We start from the raw sequence: 24,339 nt of genomic DNA, 5'->3' as shown, positions 1-24,339 counted from the left end.
CTGCCCTCCTGCTCACAGTTGCATGAGCACAGCTGCCTCAAACAGGGCAGGGTGAGTGCCTGCACACAGATGGGAGCTCCCAAAAGCAGTGCTGTCACCACAGGAAACAGCCTAAAAGAACTGTGCACCTCCTGCCAGCCTTACCAACAGCCCCTGAGATCATGTGCACCCAAATAATATCTGCTTCTAAAAGTCCTGTTCCACACAGGTAGAGCACGTGTGTGATGTAATCCAGAATATCCACTGATCATTTTAAATAATATTGCAGGGAGGTTTCCCCTGTGTTAACTTGCATTTTCTTTTTCTTAAATATGTAAATCGTTAGGCTGCTCATAAATTATACACAGCAGAGTTTTTAATACTTAAATTTTGGCAATAATTTATTTTGGAATCATTAATTTTTAAACAGGAAGATCAGAACAATTTCAGAAAACACAGTTCCCATTTAACTTAAAATAGCTGTGTAACTCATCATGCCTAAAGAAAGTACCAAAAAATCTAACAAGCTCTTTAAACCAGAGGGAAATCAAGCAACTGACTGCAAGTGAGTGCTATGAGTAATTAAATAATTACTTTTAAAAAGCAAAAACCTTGTTCAAGTTCTATTCCTCCTGAATTATTAATGAGTGACATTTAAAAAAAAAATTATTGGCTGGGAATCCCATGATACTGCTTTGCAAGCTTCTTCAGAAAGTTTTGGAAATGATTTAAATCCAATCATTAACATTCACGGGATCCCTCTAATCCTAAATATCGTATGGAAGACATCAGAGAGTCATTGACACTGAGTATGCTCTGTGTTGCATGACCTCAGGACAACATGCCAGTGTCTTGAAACATGCCTCAGTTACAGAGTGCAAATGGGATCAAGCCATGTTTTAATCATGTTCCCAAGTTGTGCTAGAGACCCAAGATCTGCAAGGCTGCCAACTGGGAAAAAACCAAAACCACCAACATGGAAACATGCTTTGGCTTCTCAGGCACACTGGGCTCTAGAGGAATGCTGGCACCAAATGCTCCAACAAGGCCCTATAAGGCAGATTTTAGCAATAAGCATGTAGGAAGTTATAGGTTAACTGAGGCATGGAAACACAAATCCTACACAGCTAACCCCCAGAATAAAATTTGAAAATGCCAAACCACATGCTTTCTTTATAATACAGCCATTTATTAAAAGCAAGGAAAAAACAACCCCACATTCAATCCTTGATCCTTGCATACAAGTCTTCAAAGACAGAAGGTTTGCATGCACTGGGGGCCTGACAATTTGCAAGTTTATAATTCTACTCAGAATTTTCAAATACAGGAAGTGGGGAGTCTGTATCTCCTTAATCTCATAGAATCACAGAAGTATAGCTAAGTCAAAAATTATACCTTGCTCCAGGCCACATTTTCCTTCCTATCCATTTACCATTTCCTCGACATTATATAGCTTGTAGACATGGTGTTATTTCTTTTTAATTCATATGCAAGCCTTCTATAATCCCCTGCCTGACTCTTATTTTGAATATACTCTCATGTAACACTCTAACAGTCATGAAAAGCCCTGCAACACATACACTTGGTATTCCTCAGAGATGAAAAACAGCCTTACTAAAGAAAATTCAGCTATAAGCTGCTTAGTCAGAATTCTTTCTAAGAAACCACTGTGTATTCCTTAAAAAACAGCATGACTCTTAAGAAACAACTGATGTCATACTTCATATGAAACTCCTGCTCCCCAAACCTATGGGTTTTGCACATGGGACCCCTATGACATTACATCCTCTCAATTGTTCTCTATAATATTTAATTCATGTATCAAATGAAATGCTCTCTCTAAAGCCAATCTAAAGGGAATGCACTGTGCCTTCTATTAAGACCACGGTTTATAAATTTCATGTTCAGGTAAAACAATTTTGCAGGAAATCAAACCCAGAGTCCAAAAACTGACAATATGACACACATCTAAACCAAAAAGAATTGTATTGAGATGCTTGGAAGATTTTCCCTGTTCAGTTCTCAAAACTAAATTGCCAGAGGAGCTGCAGACTGAAGCAAGACTCTCCAGGGCTGCACCCATCCATAACCTGGCTTTCTTGGCACGTCACTACCACAGCAGGCATTCAGAGAGCTCAGGGGACACTGCACTTTGCTCGGCCTACTTAGCAGAGACAAAAACCACATCTAAGACTCCCAAAGAATACAAACACTTTATGACTAAGCCAACCTCTTCCTTTGCTGCTCCACATCCTAGCAGCTCTGTCCCTCTAAGTGGAAATTGAGAAACAGGCTGGTATTGCTACAGTATGTGTATTATTGAAGCTACTTCTCCACAGCAATGAGGAAAAGGAGGTCGGATTGCTTTTTCTGTCATTGTAACTACTGTCACATTAAGCTTCAGATATGTTCTGAATAAAGCCTTTAGTAAAAACAGAATGTCACATTATTCCTTCTTGCTTAAGCTCTGAATGTCAAAAATTATTGCTAGGTTGGCTGTGAAATGTGGGCACTCGTGAGGCCTCTCACCCAGGTGCTGAACACCAGCATATGCCATATCTAGGTTGCTCCTACCTCCTACAAGTAATTCCTTGGAGCTTTTAATTCAGATATAACATCCCCCCTGCTTTCCCTCTCCCACGTTTTTTGGCCCCACATTTAGCTTTTTCTGGCATTTTGATTGCTCCTTATTAACAAAAATGAGCAAGAACTGAATAGTCATAAAACAGCATGACTAATGTTAATGCTTTTTTTCTAAAAAAGAAGAAAATGTCCATACAATTTTACAGTAGATTATAAAAATTCAGTTAACGGCAGCTCTGCAGATCCCTGTTAATGCTGTGAAATGCTTCATAGCTGCAAAGAGTTTCCCACATATTCCTTCCCTTTGAAGTCCTGGAGAAACGCTCATATTTTATGGAAACAAGCATTAATCTGCATGAAAGCTGCCAATGGTTCAAGGGACATCAGCCAAGGAATGCCAGAATGAATGAGTTAGACTGGCCATTCTCAAACTGCAGTCCATACCATGCTTGCTTGCTGGTGCTCTGCCTGCTCGTTGGCTCATCATTTGTGCTATTGTTCCCTTAGTATCTCTCTTAAAAGCTATGCTAGAAATAGGCTAAATAAAATATGTGTACATTTAATAAATTTCTTAAGAGTTTACACAGTAAATGATATTAAATGCAGAAAGATTCCCAAACCTGCTTGTCCATCTGTCTTCAATCACTACACATGGATGCTCTGCACATGAGAAATGGACTATGCAGTCTCAAATGGGAAGAGCCTATTAAGATTACTGTGCTCTAGTGTCTGCAAAAATCTATCAGTGTTTAGATTTACCAGTTCAGAGAATAAAGTCCTCCTGAATACAGGAAGCACTGTGCTAGAATGCTTCTTTAGATAAAGAGCTACTAAAGCCCCTTCTGGATTGTAAAACACGTGAATGTAAAAACAGGAATGTGTAAGCACCAAGTTCGAGTACCAAACCAAATGGGGAAATTCACATTAACAGCTTTCATTCATAAAGACAAGAATGTAGAAGCATCAGGTAGCAATAACAATCAATACAATCCAGGAAATTCTAAAGGAAGAAAAGATTTAATTTTATACAGAATGGATTAAGAGCTGCAATGAGTTGACCCTTTTTCAGTCCTTCCCTTGAGGTGTGTCCCAAAATCCTCTCTGTAGGTCACAGAAAAAGTTGTATAAGAAGCTGTGTAATGAAATGGGACAGTGGATTTGTAACGGTTCCCATGCTTTTCCCCTTCTTGCCCCACCCAGCTGAACTCTCTCTATCTCATCTTCTTATATAACTTTAACACATTTTATTCTGCTTAGTCAATACTTTCTTGAATCATTTCTCCCCTGCTTTCAGAAACAGTTTTGGTGAAGTTTTCTATGTCTTGGTTGGTTTTTTGTTGGGTGGGTTTTTTTGCGTAAGCCCACACACATTTAACTTGATTGAGAACTCACTTCAAAAGCTTCCTTTCAACAATTTATGAGCATTTAAATAGCTACATAGGAACAAGTCAATAACTTGTCTACTTTGCTTCCTGTTTCAAACAATAGCAAACTTTGGGTATTTTAGGATGCAAACGTCCATTTCCTTCTATGTTTCTATCTCCTTCAGTGTGTGCATGCATGTATCTATCTGAATCTATCTATAGCTACTCCCTGTGTGAATTCTGTCTTTATATATACCAAAATAAAATACTTAGGCTATCTTCCTGGCATGTAAATATAACAACAGCTAGAGATAACACTTCAATTTCAAGTTTAATGACAGTTAAAAAAATAATTTCCCATGGTCTAGGTCTTTAATTGTTCAGATTATATCAGTTGCTTACATTGACTTTATCCTGCACTTTTTCAACCTCATTTTTATGGTTGTTGTGCAAGGCTGCAAGTATGGTACTCTACTTCTGCAGCTGAAAATTGTGGTTTTTTTTTTTTTTTTATTTTGAAGGATAGGCTATGAGACAATCAGCCTGAAAGGGTTACTTGTATCTTTCAGGGAACATCTCTGAGACAGAATATTTACCCAGAATGATAGGTAAAATCAAATATATGAATATAAGACCCCATTTACTTTTTTTGTCTAGACCAAGAAATAGGTGAAGTCTGGTCATGTGGTTCCTCTTCCATGTGCTTTGAGCACTGTCTTCATAAGATAATATAATACCTTCATAAGATATTCCCAGCATGTTAGTTGTCTGGAATTAGCAATCTAAGTTAGATCTCCTCCACCACAAACAAACTCCTCCTCCACCAAGCATCTTCAAATGTAAAAATCACAGTTGGAAATCAGAAAGAAATCATTTCCCAGGGGCATGTACATTCACAGTGAAACAGCAGCCTTTTTCTGTGTCATTTCTAGCCATCATCTAGTTACAGACCCTGTTGTTTAACACCCATCTTCTGGTTGCAACTCTGATTAACCAAAATGTCTGAAGTATTCAAACTATCACCCTTTTTTCAGGGCTCATTACCAAATATACTTATAACAGTAACTCAGATTTAAAGAGAAAGAGGCAGACTTTGAAAGCTCTAAAGCCCTCACAGCAACTAAAGCCTCATTTCCTCAAATCCATGTTTTTTCTTCAGTCTTTTTCTTGTGCTTTTTTCCTGCAAGCATCCGCAGGGATTTGAGAAACCTCCGGAAGGAAAATGAGTTGGAGAATTTTGTTCATCTGGGGTGGTGCTGGTTCTCTATTTATCTCTTCCTCAGTTATGTCCACTCTCCATTTGAAAAGATACCACCCCAGTGGCTTAAAAACACTAAAACTTATCACTGTATTCTTTGCTTGCTTGGCCAACCTTTTTATTACTTCTATGTATCTCCTGCTACATTTGTCCCATTCACCTCTGCCTTTATTATGCTTTCCCAAGGTACCTTATCTTCCCATGATTAACACAAACGTAAAAATGCTTCCTGTGCACATACATTAGCCTCTTTTTTCAGAGTAACTGGTTTCTGTCAAAGTTAAAAGTTATCTATTTTCAACAAATCAGACTCTTAAAGTGGTTTTAAAATAAACATTTATAGAGCATACTGTTCTTTCTTACCTGAACAGAGTTGTTCAACTTTTGTGTAGTTTAAAGCTAATATATCATTAACCCATGCAATGATGTCATGTCTGCTCATAGTCTCCTGGGTTATAGAGGTAGAGTACACGTTGACCGCCATTCCCCAACTAGGAAAAAAAGAGAGACAAAAAAGATTTTTGACATTTTGGTAATTGTTTTCTAAATACAATGAATATATGCTTCCTGTTCAAAAGAGGGAAAGAAAACTCAAAACCCTCTCTTTGTTTATTGAGAAAGCTTGGGTAATTTTTATTCTTTGATGATAAGAAACCTCCTCAATGTCCTCTTAGAACCTATGAACGTATTTCTCTGGCTGTCACTGTGAACTTAAAGAACATACACACCTATGGTATTTTGCTTCATGCCAACACAGTAGAAAAAACCCCAGACTCAGACCAAAAGATGCACAGACAGGATCAGAGACCCAAGATTTTGTCACATTGTGCTGCATCAATACAGTGATGCAACATCTGCCAGTTTTTTGCCACTGCAGGATGATCAGGCTTCCTAAACCAACACTCAATTTTAGGTAACTTCTAAATGATGAAGTAGCTGTACTATTTCTGATTTCTTACTGGGACGGGGCCCTTTTGGATCATTAATTCAGTTCCTAACAGTCACAGAGTGAATATCAAATAATCTCTGTTATCAGCGCACCAACATCTATCCTGAAAGCAACTGAGATTTGCACCCTCATCTGTGTGGTTGGAAAGCTGCTGTGGAGCCCGATTCTTCTCAAACATTAGGAACATTTCCTCTCAGCTTATACCCATTTGTTCTTCTGCCAACATTATCCTCCAGCCCTAATTGCGTTTTCTTCCCCAGAGTGGACTTCCTAATGCTTTAGAGACAGCACTCAGTGTCTGTCCCAAAGCCCAGGTAGTCTAGATTAAACAAATCAATGTGAGTCTCTTATATCAAGTCAGACATTCACTGACTGGTCATGTCAGCAGTCCTTCTTGAACAGACAGTTTCAAGCAGTGTTCAGATAACATTTCACTGAGACCTTGGTAAATGGCACCCGGTGCTTGAAGTTTTCACAGCTACATCCCCTTACGTAGATTCTTCTAGTTAGCGAAGGTCCATCCCTGGAAGCTGGCAATTCATAGTAGCTTTCATCATCTTCCCAGGTACACAGACCAGAAACACATACTACTGAACTTTGCTCCCTGTTATCCTACCCTAGTCACATCTTTCCGTTGCAAGATGTTGCAAAGAGAAAACATGAGCACACTCAAGTTTATCTCATCAGCAGTGTCAAAGAGCAGAATCAAGTTGATGGAGAGAGTAAGTAATCTTCCTGTGAGTAACGGACTGCAGAAAGGCCACCAGAAGCAATCCAGGTGTGAAGTGTCTCAGAAATGACCAAAGAGTCAAAGCTGAACAATTATTCTTGGTTTGCTGGGGACTGCACACCTTTGTTTCTCATGGCAATCTGCAGCTAACACTTATCTGTCTAGCTCTGTTGCCAGTCCTTCCATCCCAGCTTTGGACCTCAACTTTCTCAGTCAATGCAAGAGAACAGGAGAGCAGAATCTCTTCTGTCGGATCCAAGGTCTGCATGGACTATTTCCATTGAGAATTTGCAGTGATGTAGCCCTTTGAAACCTGATAGGCAACTCTGCAGGGACAAGCCTGAAAATTAACTGCACCCAGAGTTATATGTGCTAACTAGGTGGGGCAACCTAGGTAAAATGTGAAATGGGAAAAACCTACCAGCACAAAACTTGACTTGGTAACATGTAAGTGTATTAGTACATAACACAGAGAATAAATTTAAATACAAGATTACAAAGTTTATAATACAGGTCACTTTTTTTCTAGGAAACAAATCTCACAAACAGAAGGTTGTTCAAGTTGTTCCCTTCTACTGACATTAAGACACGAGGCATAAAGTCCTCAAATTTGCTTTACAAGGAATTAAAGAAAAAAGAGAGGGAGAGAGAAAATAGGGTTGAAGAATTCATGCTCCAATAGTCAGGTACCCACTGCCAGAAATTCATTCAGAACCAGGCTGCCTGCCTATCCTCTGTGTACAGGCAGCTCTGGAGCATGGAGGGAATCTGCCCGTGCTCAGCCTGCTCCGTTCTTCCTGCGGACTCACATGCAGCACAGCCAGCTGTGTGAACACAGCCCTGTATTCACTGGAAGAGTCAGCAAAGGTCGCTTTCTTGGCATGCACTAAGTGCCTGGACTGAATCGAGTGCTAGGAACAAAGTTTTAGAAACAGGGAGTGCCCTTTTACTCTTAAAACTACACCATAATGGCTAACCATAAAAGCTTAGCTTCAACATCAGGGTGGAAGGCACTGAGCAGGAAAACAACCCCTTTGATACTAATGGCATCTGAAGTTTGAAACACATGGGTTTTATTTTACTATTTTTAGCCTTTTTATATAGATAACAAAACTAACAAAAAGATAGTACCACTGCCACCATTAAACTAACATGTTAAATATTGTATGTAAGATCAGTTGAAATAACAGCTTAATAATGAATTTAATATTCACTTAGAATTATTAGTGAGCCTAATAATAAACTGACACTTCAATACAGAGGAGTCCACTGAATTCTACAGCAACTAAAGATATTTAGATGAGAACATCTGAAATAAAGCTACTCTGATCTGTAATTGCCACTACTTCAAGAACATTTTAATTGGCCTCTGAGGCCATGCAGAGCTCAAAAAAAACATCATCCACCACCAGTGAAAAGGGAAAGTTCACTTTGTTAAAAAGATCAAGAAAATACACACACACAGAGAAAGGAAGTAGAACTTCCTTCATCACCTTTTTCCACAGAGAACTGCAAAGAGAAATACCCATCCTTCTGCAACCCACAGGGGAGCAAACAACATCCTCTGCTGCATTGCACGGGGTGGGGAATTCTACTGCAGGAAACTCTGAGTAAATGAATAACCTTGAGTTTTACAATGCTACCCTGAAGGATACCTGTAATACAACTTATGCTACACTCTGTAAATTAATTATTATAGTCTAAGGGTCAAACAGAAGTTCAGACTATTTACTAGAGACGAGTTCAAGCGATTAGAGACAAGAGCTTCAGATTTGTACACAAGCATGCACAACGGTGTATGAGTACAGTTGTAAGCAAAGGCAAAATGAATCAGAATTTTTGTTAAAACACTCAATAACATGCCACTGCCGTTCATTCTTAAGTGCTTTGTTAACATATCTGTGAATATGCCACAGCTGCTTCTCTTGAAAGAGTTCACCCTCTCTTTGCATCTCTTGTTCCCCACCCTCCTACTGGTTATGTTCTAAATAAACTCAGCTGGGAAAGGTTTCCTTTACAGTAAGCATGTTCTAATTTGGTGCTCAGATACACACATATCCTGTTTGCCACACGGAGAGACCTTAAACAAAACAAAAAAGAAGGAAAAAAAAAAGAACAAGCAGATGTAGGTAGTGCAGCCATCATGCTCAGCAACAGTCAAGAACCTCTGTGCTCAACATCTACAGCTGGGCTGGGGTTTTCTGCAGGACTGAGTTCCTAAAGTGCTGAAGTACTCTGAAAAATGTGATCCATCTTCAAAACATATTAATAAACATGTGTAAGCTGATGCCAGAGAACAGCTGGACAGGTGGAGACACACAGCCCATACTCTGAACAGCCAAGTAGCTAACAACTTGATTTTATGTTGTAATACACTTCTTCTTTCCAATAACATTATTTACATTTTCAACTTGTTAGGCTTTCACTTGTTTACACTGAAGGCTCTGAATCATAAGATTGCAATGAGGCTTACACAAGCCTGAAAACCAGTGTCTACCTGGTGTCTTCAGAATTCCATAGAGGTGCCTTGTGATTCTATAGCAACTGAAAGCAGACTGAAGGTAGGACATCACACTTCCCACTTCAGGAGGGACAGGGGGACATCAAAAACCTCTGGCTGTTACAGTGCCGCCTAAGCACAAAGAACTCTCCCTTGTTTTACTTCAAACCCTAAGAGAGTCTTCCCATATTAGTCTAGGCCATTTCAGAAAAACACTTTACACATGCACAACTACACACCACAGACATGAGTTCAGAGGACTAGACAGGTGCTGAAAATCATGTACATGCTTAAGCAGTTTCCCCAGTTAGAAATATACTGGCTTGGCATGCCTGATGGTAAACATTACACCCAAAAGTCTATTAATTTTTTAAGGCATTTTATGCAGCATTGGATATTGAGATATTGGGTATTTTCCACTGCTCTTGCTACAGATAACTGCAGTTGCTACAAGGTATTATCCAGCTGTTCTTAAGGACAGTTTTGCAAGAAGTACATTTACTTTATTTTTCCAGGGATAAACTAACAGTTGTTGACAGCAGAAGCTGTATCACAACAAACCAGTAATAATGACAAGACTAGAAGCATTACAGCACTGGATCTATTTGTAGTGTAAAAGCTCACCACACTTGCCATCATCTCTGAACCTGCAAGGCCTTCACATTTCTGCAGAATAGGAAAGGCTGGAAGGGACCACTGCAGTCCAACCTCCCTGCCCAAGCAGGGCCACCTAGAGCACATTACTCAGCATTGTGTCCAGATGGTTTTTGATTATCTCCAGAGGAGGAGACTCTACAACTTCTCTGGGGAACCTGTTTCAGTGCTCACTCACCCTTATAGTAAAGAATTTCTTCCTTGTGTTCAGGTGGAACCTCACGTGTTCCAATTTCTGCCACTGCCTCTCATTTAGTACAAGTAGACATATTTGTATTAAATAGTAGTGCAAAGAGACAAACAGATATTAAGTTTTTAAATGCAGTGGAAAGTCTGTGTGACAGTACAGAGGCACCTTCTGGAAGCTGGCACCTGATAAGATACTGCCAATAGAACAAAAGATCTCACACCAAAAATTACCAAAGCAGGAGATAACAGCAGAAAGGCAAAGATGAAGCTGAATGAGACTGCTGCAGCTGCTGGTGAAAAGGCTTTCTAGATTAAAGCTACTATAAAAACAAAGAAATCCCTGAAGGAAGAAACCTGCCAGATTTAGTGGATAAATCCCTGTCCAAGAAAAATTCATCCTTTTATACCATCCTGAAATGACAACTGATTTGCAGCTGGACCTTGCCTGTTTCTTGAACACTCCCTGCACACAGCTGCAGCCACAGCCATTAGAGACCAGTTGTGCTCGAGGTTGTCTGTACAGAAAGGAGTCCTGCAGACAGAAAATCAACACAAAAAGCTCATGTGCAGTGCTGACAACACTGTTCTTACTCTCCCCTCTTGACTTATGCTGTACTTCTGCAGCAAATACCATGGCATCAGAGAGCTGCAACTGCAGTGATATTTGCAGCAAGCAACACAAAGGCTCTATGTAGCCAGAAACTGAATCAGAGACAAGACTAATCACAATGAGGTACTGCCATGGGGAAAAAAAAAAAAGAATAAAATAATCCTGTGATTATAATACTGTGAGAAAGTCATGTTTTTAAATGCTGAATGTCAAATCTCTTTTGCACTGTTCCCATGTTACTTAGCCCTGAAATGCTAAAAATATTTTTATTTTCTGTATATCTCACTCACTTCTGAATGCCATTTTACATTTACCACATGGATCTGACTTAACCTAAAATGATTTGTGAAGTACTCTACAAAGTCTAGACGAAACTGAGGCAATCTATGTACATTTTATGGCTTGAATATTGCTGGATAATCACTGAACACAGACAACAGCATATTTTCTATTGTTCTCATTGCACTTCCCTGTTTAAATGCAAGTGAAATCAGGGTAATAAGAGATATACTCTGATTGGATTAGGGCTTTTTTTTTTTAATTAGAGGCTTCCTGCCAATGCTGGGATGTTCTGACCTATATAAATGTTTATGATGGGTCTAAAGGACTGCTTTAGACCCAAATCTGAGTACCTTTTATAAAGGCTCCTAGTAATTCTGGTTTGTGCTACATATGGCTTTAGAAAACTTACCACCCCCTAAAAAACTTATTTGTGATGCAGAAAAATACTGATTCTTCTTCAGATATTCAGTTTCCTCAAATGTGAAAAACACAAGCAGAAGTATTCCAATAATATGCACAACTAGAGCCAAATCCTCTGATATGGCCTAATAACTAGCAATGCATTACACTGAATACTGCATAGCATTTAGAAATAGTTAGAAATTTATTCACTAACCAGTTATTAAACTGGGGTAGTTCACAAAAATGAAAAGAACAGTTTCAAATTCCAGGACAATTATTTAGTGCTTTGAAGATTTCAGGGCACCTAAAGGTCCCCCTGAGAAGGACAAACCACATTCACTGACACATCTGCCAGTCATGTTTGCATTCACTTGAATCTGCCAGTTGTATTGCCATGCCATAAGATTTTATTTCTCCATCTACATTCTCACTCCTGCTGCCACTGAAACTGTGGCAATGAAATAGCAATGTCATGTCTCTACAGTAACAAAATTCCTTTTTATTTCAGGGTTCACCTTTGCCATCACAAGTACAATGCAACAGTAACACCTAACCACAAAATATCTTCGTTACAGCTGAAAGTATTTGCATGCTCTGAAAGGTTCCTTATCAATTTCTATGATGTTAATTAAAAAAAAAGAATTCTTGACAAAGGACAGAGGTTCAAGAAAAGGCAGGCATCAGTAGCTTTACACAAAATGGAAGCAATTCAGAGCCTCTAGCCACCACCATTTCCACCCAGGTATATTCACTCTGGTTAGAAATGAACCACAGCAGTGCACAGCACTCTCAAACCACACCTTAGAGCAGCTGAACAAAGCAACAGTAATGCTTTCTGCTGAACAGACAGGCACTATTTAACATGGTGTAAGAACAAAAATTTCAGTACAAAAAGAATGTGACTACAAATTAAGAAGGCATTTTATTAATGATGAACAACAAAAATCCTTTGAGGTAGGCTGAATGAGAGGAACCTAACCGTGGCAGGGCTGCAATGCTAAAAAACTTCACTGCCTTTACTTACAGTCACTACCCTCCCCCTGCCAAGGCTTTCAACTCTAAGATCTTAAGCTTGAATCGCTGCTCTGATGCCCTGAAGTAAGATATTCAACCTGTCAAATTTTCACAATAGACGCTGGCAACTAGTCTACCTTTCACAATAGACAAGAGGATTGTGAAGGGGGAAAAAAATAAAAAAGGTTGATTCAAAGGAAAATAATTCTCAGACTTATACAATAAACTCAAGTCAATTAGAAACACCTAGATTTTAGAAAACTGAAGATGTCTATGACCATTTTGCAACTAGAAAACTTGTAGAAAGCTGCTATGTAAACCAGCTTTTAATCTTCTATTTAAAAAAGTCTCTATTCACCCAGACACTAGCAGGAATTTCGATTCTCCTTTTTTTTCATTTTTTTCCCTTATGGATAATAACAGGTTACCAAGCAAACATGCAGACATTGCTAAAGGATTTCCAAGAGATCAAAAATGTGCCATAAAGCCAGGTAACATCAGTGCTGATCACTGAAGAAAGGATGCCTTGAGAGGCAGCCCATGCAAGCAAACCTCAGTTCCTAGCCTAAGCAGTGAAAATAACAGGGGAACCACTTATTATTTTGCTCCCATGAGTTGATGGATGAGTAGTTTCACTTTCAGAGAGGAGATTTCTTTAGCAAATGCAGACTTAGGGGGAAATGAAGACAGCAGTGGAGGAGAGCTTGTCCCCAAACCCACTGGCCCATGTGAGTGCAGCCTGTGAACTTCCAGGCGAAACACGGCAGACAGAGCCACCCACCCCAGCAGCCCCCAAGGAACACCTGCCCGTGAGTGGGAAGGGCTAAGGACAAGCAGAAAGGCTGATTAGGAGCAGCAGCAGCACTGGGCACTGGGGCTGCAGGGCAGTGTGTCAGAGGAGAGCCCAGCAGGACAGCAGCCACGCTGCAGCAGCTCTGGCAGCTCCCGGCTCCTGCCATTTCCGCCTTTTAAGTCCAGAAAACGCTGCGGGCAGGCTTGGGAGTTTCAGCAGGGATGGGATCCAGCTAGAGACAGATGAAGTCACCAAATGAATTTAGTTTTGACCTATCCGGGGTTTCGCTGCCCCCCTCCTCCTCTCTGGCACATATACATTCCGAGGTGAAAGGCTAAAGTAACACGCTGATTTACTCCAAGCATAACCTCATGGCAAATGAGATTTTGTAATACTATACAGCCCTCCTGACAGGGGGCCTGAGCAGCCTCCAGCGCCTCACAAGCCTGCAGAGCCAGGCAAGAGAGGCAGTGAGTCAGCAGGAGACAGGCACTGAACATCCACGGCTTTCAGAAGAGGACAAGTCTGGGAAAAAGAGAAAACAGGAGGATTCAACAAGGGGGAATGCAATGCCTTTCTCCTAACACACAGCTGCTGTTTTCTTACAAGAGACTGCAGTACACTTAAAAAACCCTGCTGTCCAAGGCAGGCAAAGCTAAGGAGCAGAGCACTCCCATGGGAAACCTCTGGCACCAGCTAAGGAGGGACTGCAGTACTGCTTTCCCACTCACAAATGATGCACTATGATACAGAGCACAAGGATTTGGTCAGGCATCAACTCTTCTCTCTCCTACATTAAAAACCAGTGCAGATATGCACTGATTTATGCATTGCAACATTTATTCTAACTTTAGGGTTAAAATAATACATATGTATATATAACATATATGTTAGAATCACAGGATATCAGGAGTTGGAAAGTGCCCACCAAGGGTCATTGAGTCCAACTCTCTATTCTTGCAGAAAACAAGGCCCTTTTAAAGTGGCCTCCTAAGGCCATGCTCACTTTGAAAGTTCCTGGAGTGATACCAAGTAAAGGACAAGAAACAGCACAGCAACCACTCGTGCAGCCATCCCAGGACCTGTGGGCAAAGGTTCTGGAGCACAGCACAACAGAGCTGCTGAGGTTCCTGGAGTGAGCCAGCTCCACTCCATCCCTGAGCAAGTCATCCTGGCAGGAAGGTGACCACACTCATCAGGGGTATAAGACAACATTTATTTTAAGTCCTGAAGCTGTAAACAAGCATGTGACAACAGATGATGCAACAGGCAACCATGCTAGCTGCTTTCACTGGTGCATCACTCTCTAAAACATGCCTGAGTATTTTTGTAATGAAAATATTAAGCTTTAGTATGGTTGCCCAGACTTCTCACTGCTATCACAGCTCTGCTGCCATTTGGGAAAGGAGAAGCACCAGGCTTTCTGCTGGGAATACAGAACCAAGCTCCAGACAACACCTGTGACACAAACCAGCTGAAAGTCCCCTGCCAGCACTGCCTCTGCAGACCACTGCACCAACTGACTGCACAGCTTTTTACAAGGCTCTGAGGCCAACTCTCTCCCTCTTCTCCCTCAACCACTGATGAAAGCTAGACTAAAAATAATAATAATGATAATAATAAATCTTGGAGTTCTGACATCTCCAATGTTGATGATATAGGCCCAAATAAATACCCCTGTCATTGGCTTATTACAAGCTCCCTACTCCCTACAAACATTTCTAATATTATACAGACTGCACGTGTTAAGACTACCAGCCACAACACTTAAATTTGGTTTTGGATACCAAAGTAACTTGACCTCTTCCCTTGTTCTCATGAGTTAACACTATAACAGACAAAGAAGCACTCTTAAATTATTCTGGGGTCCAACATACTACTGGTAAATGCCATATCTTAAGAATTAATCCTACCAAGTACTATCTAGAACAGGGCTGAACTTCTAAGCGCAATTGCTTAACTGCTAAATTAATTTTGGAGCAACTAAAACTAGAATTCACTAATCCTTCATGAAGTAAATTGCCCTGTAGGAACATTCTAGCTCAGCCATCTGTGATTTATGTAACATATTACTCTTGCTGTGTGCCAGTAACCACAGACTGATTTTACCATTGTTGCAGTACCAACATAATTGGTGTCTACCAGCATCAAGTAAAGCTTCGCCAAAACTTCTTTTTTCAACCATGTTGGTCTTTGAAGATCTGTGAAACTGCAACTTTTGGACAGATTTTAACTTTTAACATCTTCTGCCTATCTAAAGGGGGAAATCCCCCAAGCTTTGTTTTCTAAATAATGTTCTTTAGAAGGTGCTTACTGCTTTGATGTAACTGTAATTGTAGAAACTGAACTACTTCCAACACTCTTTATCTACAAGCCCCAGTAAAGCCTTGCACCTTAAGCTAAGAGAAGCATAGATGTACTGTTTAATAGGATTTGGCCTCCTTTCATGGAATATCTTGAGGTTAATTCCTAAAGTGTATTGCTTCCAGCTGGCAAACAGTGACATTACCAAGTTCAACTCTCACAATAAACAAGGAAGAAAAAGTTTATTGCTTGAATTGCCCTCAACTAGATGTAAGTGCAGCTATGAAGGTACTCTGGGTTGCAATGTGGGTATTTAATTGCTTCAACCCTCTCAGTGTTGCTGCAGGCCATGCAATAAGACAGTTCTGCACCACTCCCTGTAAAAGCACATCAAACTAAGCAGACATCTGACACAGTTTAAGAACTGTGCTCACAGTTAAAACATTTTCTGCAGATTAAACTTATCAATAATGCTAATATTTTCTGTGTGAAAAAAACTACAATCCCTTCAAAGCAGAGTGAACAATTTATCAGCTGTTAACTTCCAGACATAATCTTCAATTGCAATGTACACAATTAATTTTATGATACAGCAAAACTATGCCTTTGCTCTGCTGTGTCTCTACAAACTGGGTACTAAACTGCAGGAGTTGCTCTCAGTGATTCAGAGAGCACAATATGAAATTATAAGAATATGAATTAATATAGTGCTGCAGCAGCAGTATTGCTTTCACAAGAATTAAACTAGAAAACGTTTGATATTGATGAAGTCATACTGAGGCTGCACACACACATTTTTCTTTTCCATTTGAAACCTTTGATGACAAGGCTGATTTCGCCTTCCTGGAAGTACAAAAGTTGCTTCCAGATGATATTGCTTTCATTTTTAAAGCACGTGATTTTGTTATTTTGTTTTTTAAGTCACGAGCTGTTTATGTTTATTAGAGCTACAGAATGGGATCATAAACTGACTCGGGTAGGCAGGGCACTCCAGAGGGATCTGCTCCAGCCTCCCAGTCACTGCAGAAACAGCCAGAGAAGGCTGCCATTTGTCTCAGTTTCAAACCTCTCCAAGGACAGATATTCTACAGCCCCTTTGGGTAACTTCTGGGGTTTGACCATCCTGGCTGTGTGAACATTTCTCCCAATATCCAAAGTACTTTGTACAGCTGCAGCTGCTGACAGCCATTGCCTCTCAACCTTTCTCCTTCTTCAAAGAACCTGGCTCCATCTGCTTTACACACAGTTTCCCGCTGGACAGATAAGACTGCAGTGAGAGCTTCCCCCCTCCTGAGCTAGCTCCTATCCAGACTGACCAAACACAGGTGACAAGGTCCTGGTGTCCCTCTGCCACACTCACTTCAGCCTGTCATTGTCTCTCTCCAAGTGGAGAGGCCAAATCCAGACACGGTATGTGAGATGTGGTCTCAGAAGCACCAGAAGGGAAGAATCACTTCCCTGGAGCTGCTGGCTACATGCCTGCCAATGCAGCCCAGCATGGGCTTGGCCTTCTTCCCTGCAAGAGCACACTGCTGACTCATGTTCATCTTGTTCACCAGCACCACCAGGTCCATAGTGTGCAACCCTTCAGGAACAACTGGGGGGTGTGCACAATGTGGTAGTGGAAAAAACCACCTCACCATATTAAAAATAGAGCTGCTTGAGAGACAAGGCAGTTCTACAGCACCCCTGTGGAACTCATTTCATACTTGGGAACCACAGATTAAAAACGTGCACTGGAGAGCCAAACCTCTGCAGGCAGAAATATGCAGAATAACAAAATGGTTTGGGTTGGAAGGGATCTTAATGATCATACAGTTCTAGCCCCTCTGCCACAGGCAGCAACACCTTCTATTAGACCAGGCTGCTCAAAGCCCCATGCAATCTGGTCCCGAACATTTCCAGAAACGGGGCATCCACAACTTCTCTGAGCAACATGTTTCAGTGTTTCATCACCCCCAGTAAAGAATTTATTCTTAATACCGAACCTAAACATACTTCCAGTTTGAAGCAATCGCCCCTTGTCTCACGACTACACACCCTTGTAAAAATTGCCTCTCCAGCTCTCTTGCAAGCCCCCTTTAGGTACTGGAAGGTTGTTCTAAAGTCTCCCCGGAGCCTTCTGTTCTCCAGGCTGAATAACCCCAGGTGCCTCAGCCTGTCTTCATTGCAGATATATTCAGGGAAGTAAAAAAATAAAAAGAAAATATTTCTTATGTCTCCTTGAATCTGACAACTAGCACAACATGAATGTGTTGACTGAAAACCATGTATTTAGACCCTGACTTAGAATCTACATCATGTATAACTTTGAAACATTATTATGGGCAAGCAGCGATGTGGACCCCCAACAACTCAATTCAAAAAAATATAACAAACACCATTCTGCATAACAAGGTTTCCAACAGAATGACTAATTACAACTGAATGCTGTCCTTTTGGGAAAATGTATCCCTTCTATCCAACCAATTACCACTGCTTCCCTGTTCTCAGCACTCCTACACACCATGGTCTTTCTGTATACACAAGCTCCCGTGGGACTTTCATATCACTGGGCTATGTGTTCCACTTCCATACAAACAATTACTCATAGATTCTATAGTTATTTTAACAAGCTATGATTTGTGTAACACTGAATCTGTAAGTAAAACAAATGAGTATTCTACTTCAAATATTTCAGTGCTTCCTATTCATGATATTACTGGACCAGCTCCACAGAGATTAACCTTAAGAAGCGAAGCATAACAACTGTGTAAGATTTGCCTAAAATGAATTTTCACTCCCCCCAAATTGTTTAATACATATTGCCAGCAAGCCCTTCTGAGCATCAACACTGCATTCCAGAGTGACAGGAAAGAATTTGCATTCATGTGCATCTCTGAATAATTACAGCTGCTTGGGTAGGAAATCTGTCTGGTACTAAGGAACCCTGCTGTAGTGGGGGAAACTCACTTGAGTTGCTCCTAAAAGATAAAACTGAAGCGCACAGATCTCAGCTAAGGGTTCCACTGACTGAGGGCTCCAAATTGCCAAGAAACATAACATTGAAAATTAAGCCTCTGAGACAATACAATGCAAGGTGGCCATATACAAGGCCAGAAGATCAACAGTACAACCTGCATGGCGTATTTCTCTCCAGGCAGAATGATTTGGCACAGTTGTAGGATTTCCTACGGAAGCTACATCCTTAAGTCTCGGTTCACTAATGAATGTTTACACTTCCTGTTTGGATAGCATAGCAAAAAAACAGATTTAACACAAAGGCACCCTTCTCTAATCATGGGGCTCTATGGGAAAAGAGAAATTATTTCAGAGCGGTTAAACTGAGACATTTAACAGGCATGCTTCCAGTATACAGACCCTTCTCTACAAAATATTTGATAACTTGGTATACCACTAGAAAACCAGACAAACTTTTCTCAAAATATCACAGGCAAGATTTTAATCTAGAATTAAATATTTCATAGCACAAAACAGTAGAACTGTGCTTAAAAAAAAAAAAAAAAGAAAAAACAACACTATTTTTAAACCCCAAGAGTTAAATGCATGTTTAGTAAACGTTTACAGCTGATATTCCCTTTCCCCTCCCACCTAATTGTAATGAAACAATACGAAGAAGATGCTTTATCGGTGAGTCAGGCAGCAGAGATCTGAGCAAGATCCAAACAGCTCCGCAGCGCAGCTCACACCATCCGCAGCAGAAACACGGATGTTTTCCATTTACATTCCCCAGCACTGATCCTGGGAGCGAGCAACCAGCGCTGCTAGCTGGAGGCCAGGCTTCAGGGAGCGAGGAGGATGCGAGCAGCCAAACGCTGTCCCTGAGCAGCGCTGCTGCTGCTGCTGCCACCGCGCCACCATGGCCTTGGTGCCATCCCACCCCGTGGCTGCCGTGATTGAGAACAGATGTGGTGAGACCACTCGTTTTCAATTATCTAACAAAGGCTGAAAGTTGCACTTCCAAAGTGCATGAAAAGCTGGCACACTATTGATCTGCTTCCTTACCAAGCCTTGGCTATAATTAGCTTTGGGCATGAGGAAGGAGAGGAGACTGTCAAATTAAACTAACCTCCTCACTAAACCCCAAAACCTCTGAAGATATTTTTAAAGAGTCACACATTCAAATGCCAAGACTTGAAATGCAGACCTACCACACATTTTCTTTTCTTAGTGGCTCCCAAAACAAGTATTATATCACAAAAGGTTAGTCCACGTATGCCCCCTGGAAGAACATTCCTGTGGTCCAGATGGGGTAACTGCATCTCCCTCAAACATGCCAAAGAAAGAGCTTTAATCAAGGTCTCTTGCTCCACAGCCCCACCTCCAAATCACCTTTCTTTCACAATGCAGCATATTTTTCAGTACCTATTTTCTAGGAAGACTAGATTGAAGACACGAGGCAGAAGCCAAAATGTCTGTTTCTAAAAGTGCCAGCATCAGGTTCAGTTCTTGCGTGTCCCAAACTTGCTCCTTTTTCTGTTCATATGCCAATAAAACATTTCTGTTGCTATGCAGCTCAACAAGGTAGTTAAAAAAAGCCCCACATCACACAACAAAACCCAGAACGCAGCCTCCCACCTACAGGATGTTTCTGAAACCCATGGAGGCTGGGTGCAAATTAGGCGTTCTCAGACCTTTATGGTGAGAGCACTAGGGTGTAAGCTGAGGATTTCGTGCTCTCTGAAAATTACCTCAATGTCCTTACATAAACTGGGCTGTCTGCGGAGTGTTTTCTCCCCTCTCCTCCCAGTCCTCCAAAAGCCCCCTCTCTCTTAGCCCCTGATTTAAACAAATACCTCCAGCCCCCAAAGCACTATGGAGGTATTATCCTGGAAGATCTAAATCCAGGTCAACAGAGATATCCCAATAATGCAGAGATATCCCAATAATCTAAGTTTCCAGCTACTGATGCAGTATTGAGCAGAGTCATCCTCCTCACCCTCAGAGACTTTTACATGCACTCACACGTGATTCCCAGTTATCCTCAGACAGTTTCACCCTGCTTTTTGAGAGCTGGATCTGCCCAGCAGAAGATTCTCACCAAAACAGCTCTCTCTAGGCAGAGCACTCCCTAAGCAGAAAACAAGATTAAAGAAGAACAGCAGTGGCAGCAACAGGAAGACAGCTTTATGAAAGTGAAAGAAGAGAAGATAGAGGGTACCTAAGCTGATGGGAACCAAGGAAAGATTTCTGCCTTGGTTCCTCTTTAATGCTGGCTGGTAAGCTGCTGGCTCTAAGTCACCAGAATGGTCTTCTCGCTGAGAGTAACTACCTCCTTGCAATCCAGATGCTTGGTAGATAAGGGGGTTATCACAACTACAGCTTTTAGAAAAGCACAGGCCAAATTTATGGGGTGTAATTTATGCTATTTTGCTGATGGGTTTTTTTTAACATTTGTTATTGACTTTTTTCTGCTTTCAATAAAATCTAGGGCAAAATTGTCATAATCTGCAATAAAACTGTTAGGTCAAAGCAAATGCCTCTGAAAATAAAGATTTATGTCCTAATATATTTAATAGCATTTGTTTTGACTGGTGTTTACAGTTTCAGAATCACATCTATCAGTACTGTGAAGTGAGAAGACAACTCACTGCTTTTATTCTGTATCATCTTTCCAGTTCTCAAGCTTGGGCCTTTATATATTAATTTTATCAACACAAATGATCTTTTTTACTTCAGTGTACCACATTCAGTGGAGCCTAATTTTAGAGTGAGAAAATCCTTCTGCCCAGAGTAAGGCAAAGTCATAGGTCCCCTTTTGAACCCTGAGTAAAGCCACACGTGTGGCAGGCACAGAGTCACCAGAGCGAGGGGCAGCTCCTGCTGAGGGAAGGATGCTCTCTGCTGCCTAGGGCCAGCCTGCATCCGGCAATTCACTGCGACTTCACAAGGCAACAACCAAAACAGATTTTGCTGTGATGTAAATCTTGACTTTCAGCATGGAAGTTATCAGCTCATAGTGCTGTAAAAGCCAGCCAGATATGCTCTGTAAGGCCGCACTACTAATTGCAGCACTGGGTGAGGAAATCACCACTGCTGTCTAGCTTTCATTATTACGCACAGCACCATCATTTGTCTGCTCACACAATGATTTCTAGAATGAAGACAACACTTAGGAGAAACAAATATTTAAAACAGATAACATTAGAAAGGTAGACACTTGTAGATAAAAACTAAAACAGAAATAGTCTTTCCTTCTAGCCTAGTGACTTGAAGAAAAACAATCAGGAAGTCAGCCCCTTCCCCTCTGCTTCATGCAAGTTCTGGGTGTAAAACTAAATATAGCCAGGGAATGAAGGACCAGAAAACCATTTTTCCAGCAACACACAGAGACAAAGTGGAAGCTAAGCACAGTATCCTGCAAAGGAAGGTACAACACTCTGTCTCTTTAGGGCCAGGGTGATTTAGACTAGGTATGCCATTTGAACCTAGAAGTATTCACTCTTAATACTTTAGCTTTTAAAAATATGATGCGCTGATCAACCACACAAGATACTTGGAGTCTGGCAAAAAAAGCACTGCAAACAGGTCTTATTTAAAAAAAAAATTATCCCCACAGCTGTTGATTTGGTTTCTCAGTGAATTTTTTCAGCCATCTTTGAATGCAGAAGTAAAACTATCATTAAATGTGATGCCGTTCTCAGAAATTACCCCAAGTCTACTTCAGGCCAACAAAAAGACACCTCAGTACCAAATTTTAAACAGGCTCCTGATCTGAAGCACAAGAAACAGCATCTCACTCAAGCAATACAGATTGATTACAGTTATTAACTCCAAAAGGTAACATCACCCTGTGTCTAAATTTTATGCCAAAGTGCCTGGTTTCCATTTACCAGCTAAGTAAAGCTGGATGAGAAACTTAACACCTTGGGCCTGTATGTCCCAGTCTGCAAAATATAATATGTCCTTTGGAAGACTTGGGAAAACTATTTGTGGCTTTGCATACAGAGCACATGGCTAGGACTCGTGGTATAAGCTCAATTCCCTGCTGCATCCTCAACTCCATGGATAACTTATAGCTTCCATGTCAGCTTCCTAGTCTGTAAAATGGTGCAACCTGCAGCTGTTTTTAAATCTGCTTCAGGAGTTGGATATAAAATCTTTGGTAAAACCTGGTATTAGAATAGTAAAGGGTTTTTTTTTAGGTCTGAGAATATCTAACCTGATGAACACAAATTTTCTGATCAGTAAAGACTACTTCTGTTTTAAAAAATCTAAGGAACAGAACATGTTAAAACTTGTAAATTGAGAAAGCATTTCTGTTACTGCAGGAGAGAAGGATGGAAAGGCAAATACTGAACCTCTATACACATGGTAGATGCAGGTTAACTTAGGAGCAAAGCAGCAGGATGCCGAAGTGTTTTAAATTTGTGCAACTGCTCATCTGCCATCAAGCTCCAGGGTGTGTTTAATGACATATTTATTCCATATTCCTAGATGGAAGAAGCAGCCCAGCAATCAGAGGCATAGCAACTTGATGTGTCATATGGTGAGGTCCTACAAGCTGCTCTGGAACGGCACTGACAGTCCAGTGTGGCAGCAGGCACTGAAGTGATGGAATTCATCTGTTGGACCCAGTGGTCTCCTGCTGCCACTTACACTGAACAAGCACCAAACTTGCCTAGCTACTAAAGGTTGTCATGGAAGTTAAAACACATTTTTTCCAGTATCAAGAAGAAGCTTTACCAGTTTTCATGTATTTTCTCTAACATTTCCCTTCTGTTATGCTTGACATTTATTTCCTAAAGGACTTTAGCTTCAGATGGAAGCAAGCATCACTCTCCCTTTCTCCCAGAGAAAGGAAGAAATCAACAGATATGGGAGTTATGACTCTGCAGAACATGGTAAGTTTCCAAAAGGAAAAAAACCCAACCTAAATAGAATTCCTCAGTGGAAATTTTTATTTATGCATTGAAGGTTTATTTCTGAAATATATTTAACTGGATTGCTTATTTACCGCCCAAAGATAACATGCTAGCATCAGTAGTTCTGTAATCCTTTATATTGCTCTAGAGAGGGATACAAATGGATACAAATCCCTAAAAGACTACGGAGTACTTCTCTGGATGAAAGGCTATTCAGATGCAGAGCATCTTCGCAATTTCTGGAAAACTGGGCAAGTGATACAGTTATTCCTGTCATCACACGCAGAACACAGCCTCACAAAATGTCTTTTCTAGACATAGTTCAGTGTATGATTTGACAGGCTGAAGGACAAGAAAACTGACTTGTTGATGACTGCAGAAAAACACACACTAACTGCCTGAAAAAGAATGGAGAACCCCATGTAACAGAGGTTTTCCAAAGAACTCTTCTGAAGGAAACAAGTTAGCAATCGGTGGTACATATGGCATGTCACAGTAACTAAAGGTGGATATGTGATATTTCAAACCTATTTCATATTTCTGTTTAGCTGCAAGATAGAAACATAGCTTTCCCCTAAAACAGAATCTTGTACTACTCAGCTGAAATTCAGATATAGGAAGTGAGAGCTCCAGGCATTCTGCAAGCAGAAATAGGTCCTTGCAAAAGCAATTTTGCTACTTTGTGCTACATGTGTGCACTGGGGCTCCACTGCACAAAGTATAAGCAGCTTCAGAGAGAGACACAGACTAAATTTTGTGCATTTCAAACTAACCACACACTGGGATCTCCAGCGAATTTCACGCTCGCCCGTCAGTGAGAGATCAACAATGAGATTCACTGTTAGGGTTATTAATGGCCAAAT

General features: G+C 40.7%; 1 protein-coding gene across 5 annotated transcripts in view; it reads right to left on the bottom strand.

Annotated features, from left to right (window-relative positions):
* MAPRE2 (microtubule associated protein RP/EB family member 2) overlaps positions 1 to 24,339 on the bottom strand; it is a 98,160-nt gene that overhangs the window by 31,850 nt on the left and 41,971 nt on the right. For 4 of the 5 annotated variants that reach the window (XM_063168439.1, XM_063168423.1, XM_063168413.1 and 1 more), the window contains one exon: positions 5,548 to 5,675. The exons of the other annotated variant lie outside the window; for it this stretch is intronic. In XM_063168439.1, the coding sequence (XP_063024509.1) occupies positions 5,548 to 5,668 (121 nt within the window). In that variant the 5' untranslated portion in view covers positions 5,669 to 5,675. The remainder of the gene's footprint in view (positions 1 to 5,547; positions 5,676 to 24,339) is intronic. 5 annotated transcript variants of the gene reach the window in all.

This window comes from Melospiza melodia, chromosome 1 (assembly GCF_035770615.1).
Source record: "Melospiza melodia melodia isolate bMelMel2 chromosome 1, bMelMel2.pri, whole genome shotgun sequence".
Lineage (NCBI taxonomy): Eukaryota > Metazoa > Chordata > Aves > Passeriformes > Passerellidae > Melospiza > Melospiza melodia.
Note: the sequence above shows the minus strand (reverse complement) of the source record. Positions and strands in the feature narration are given on the sequence as shown.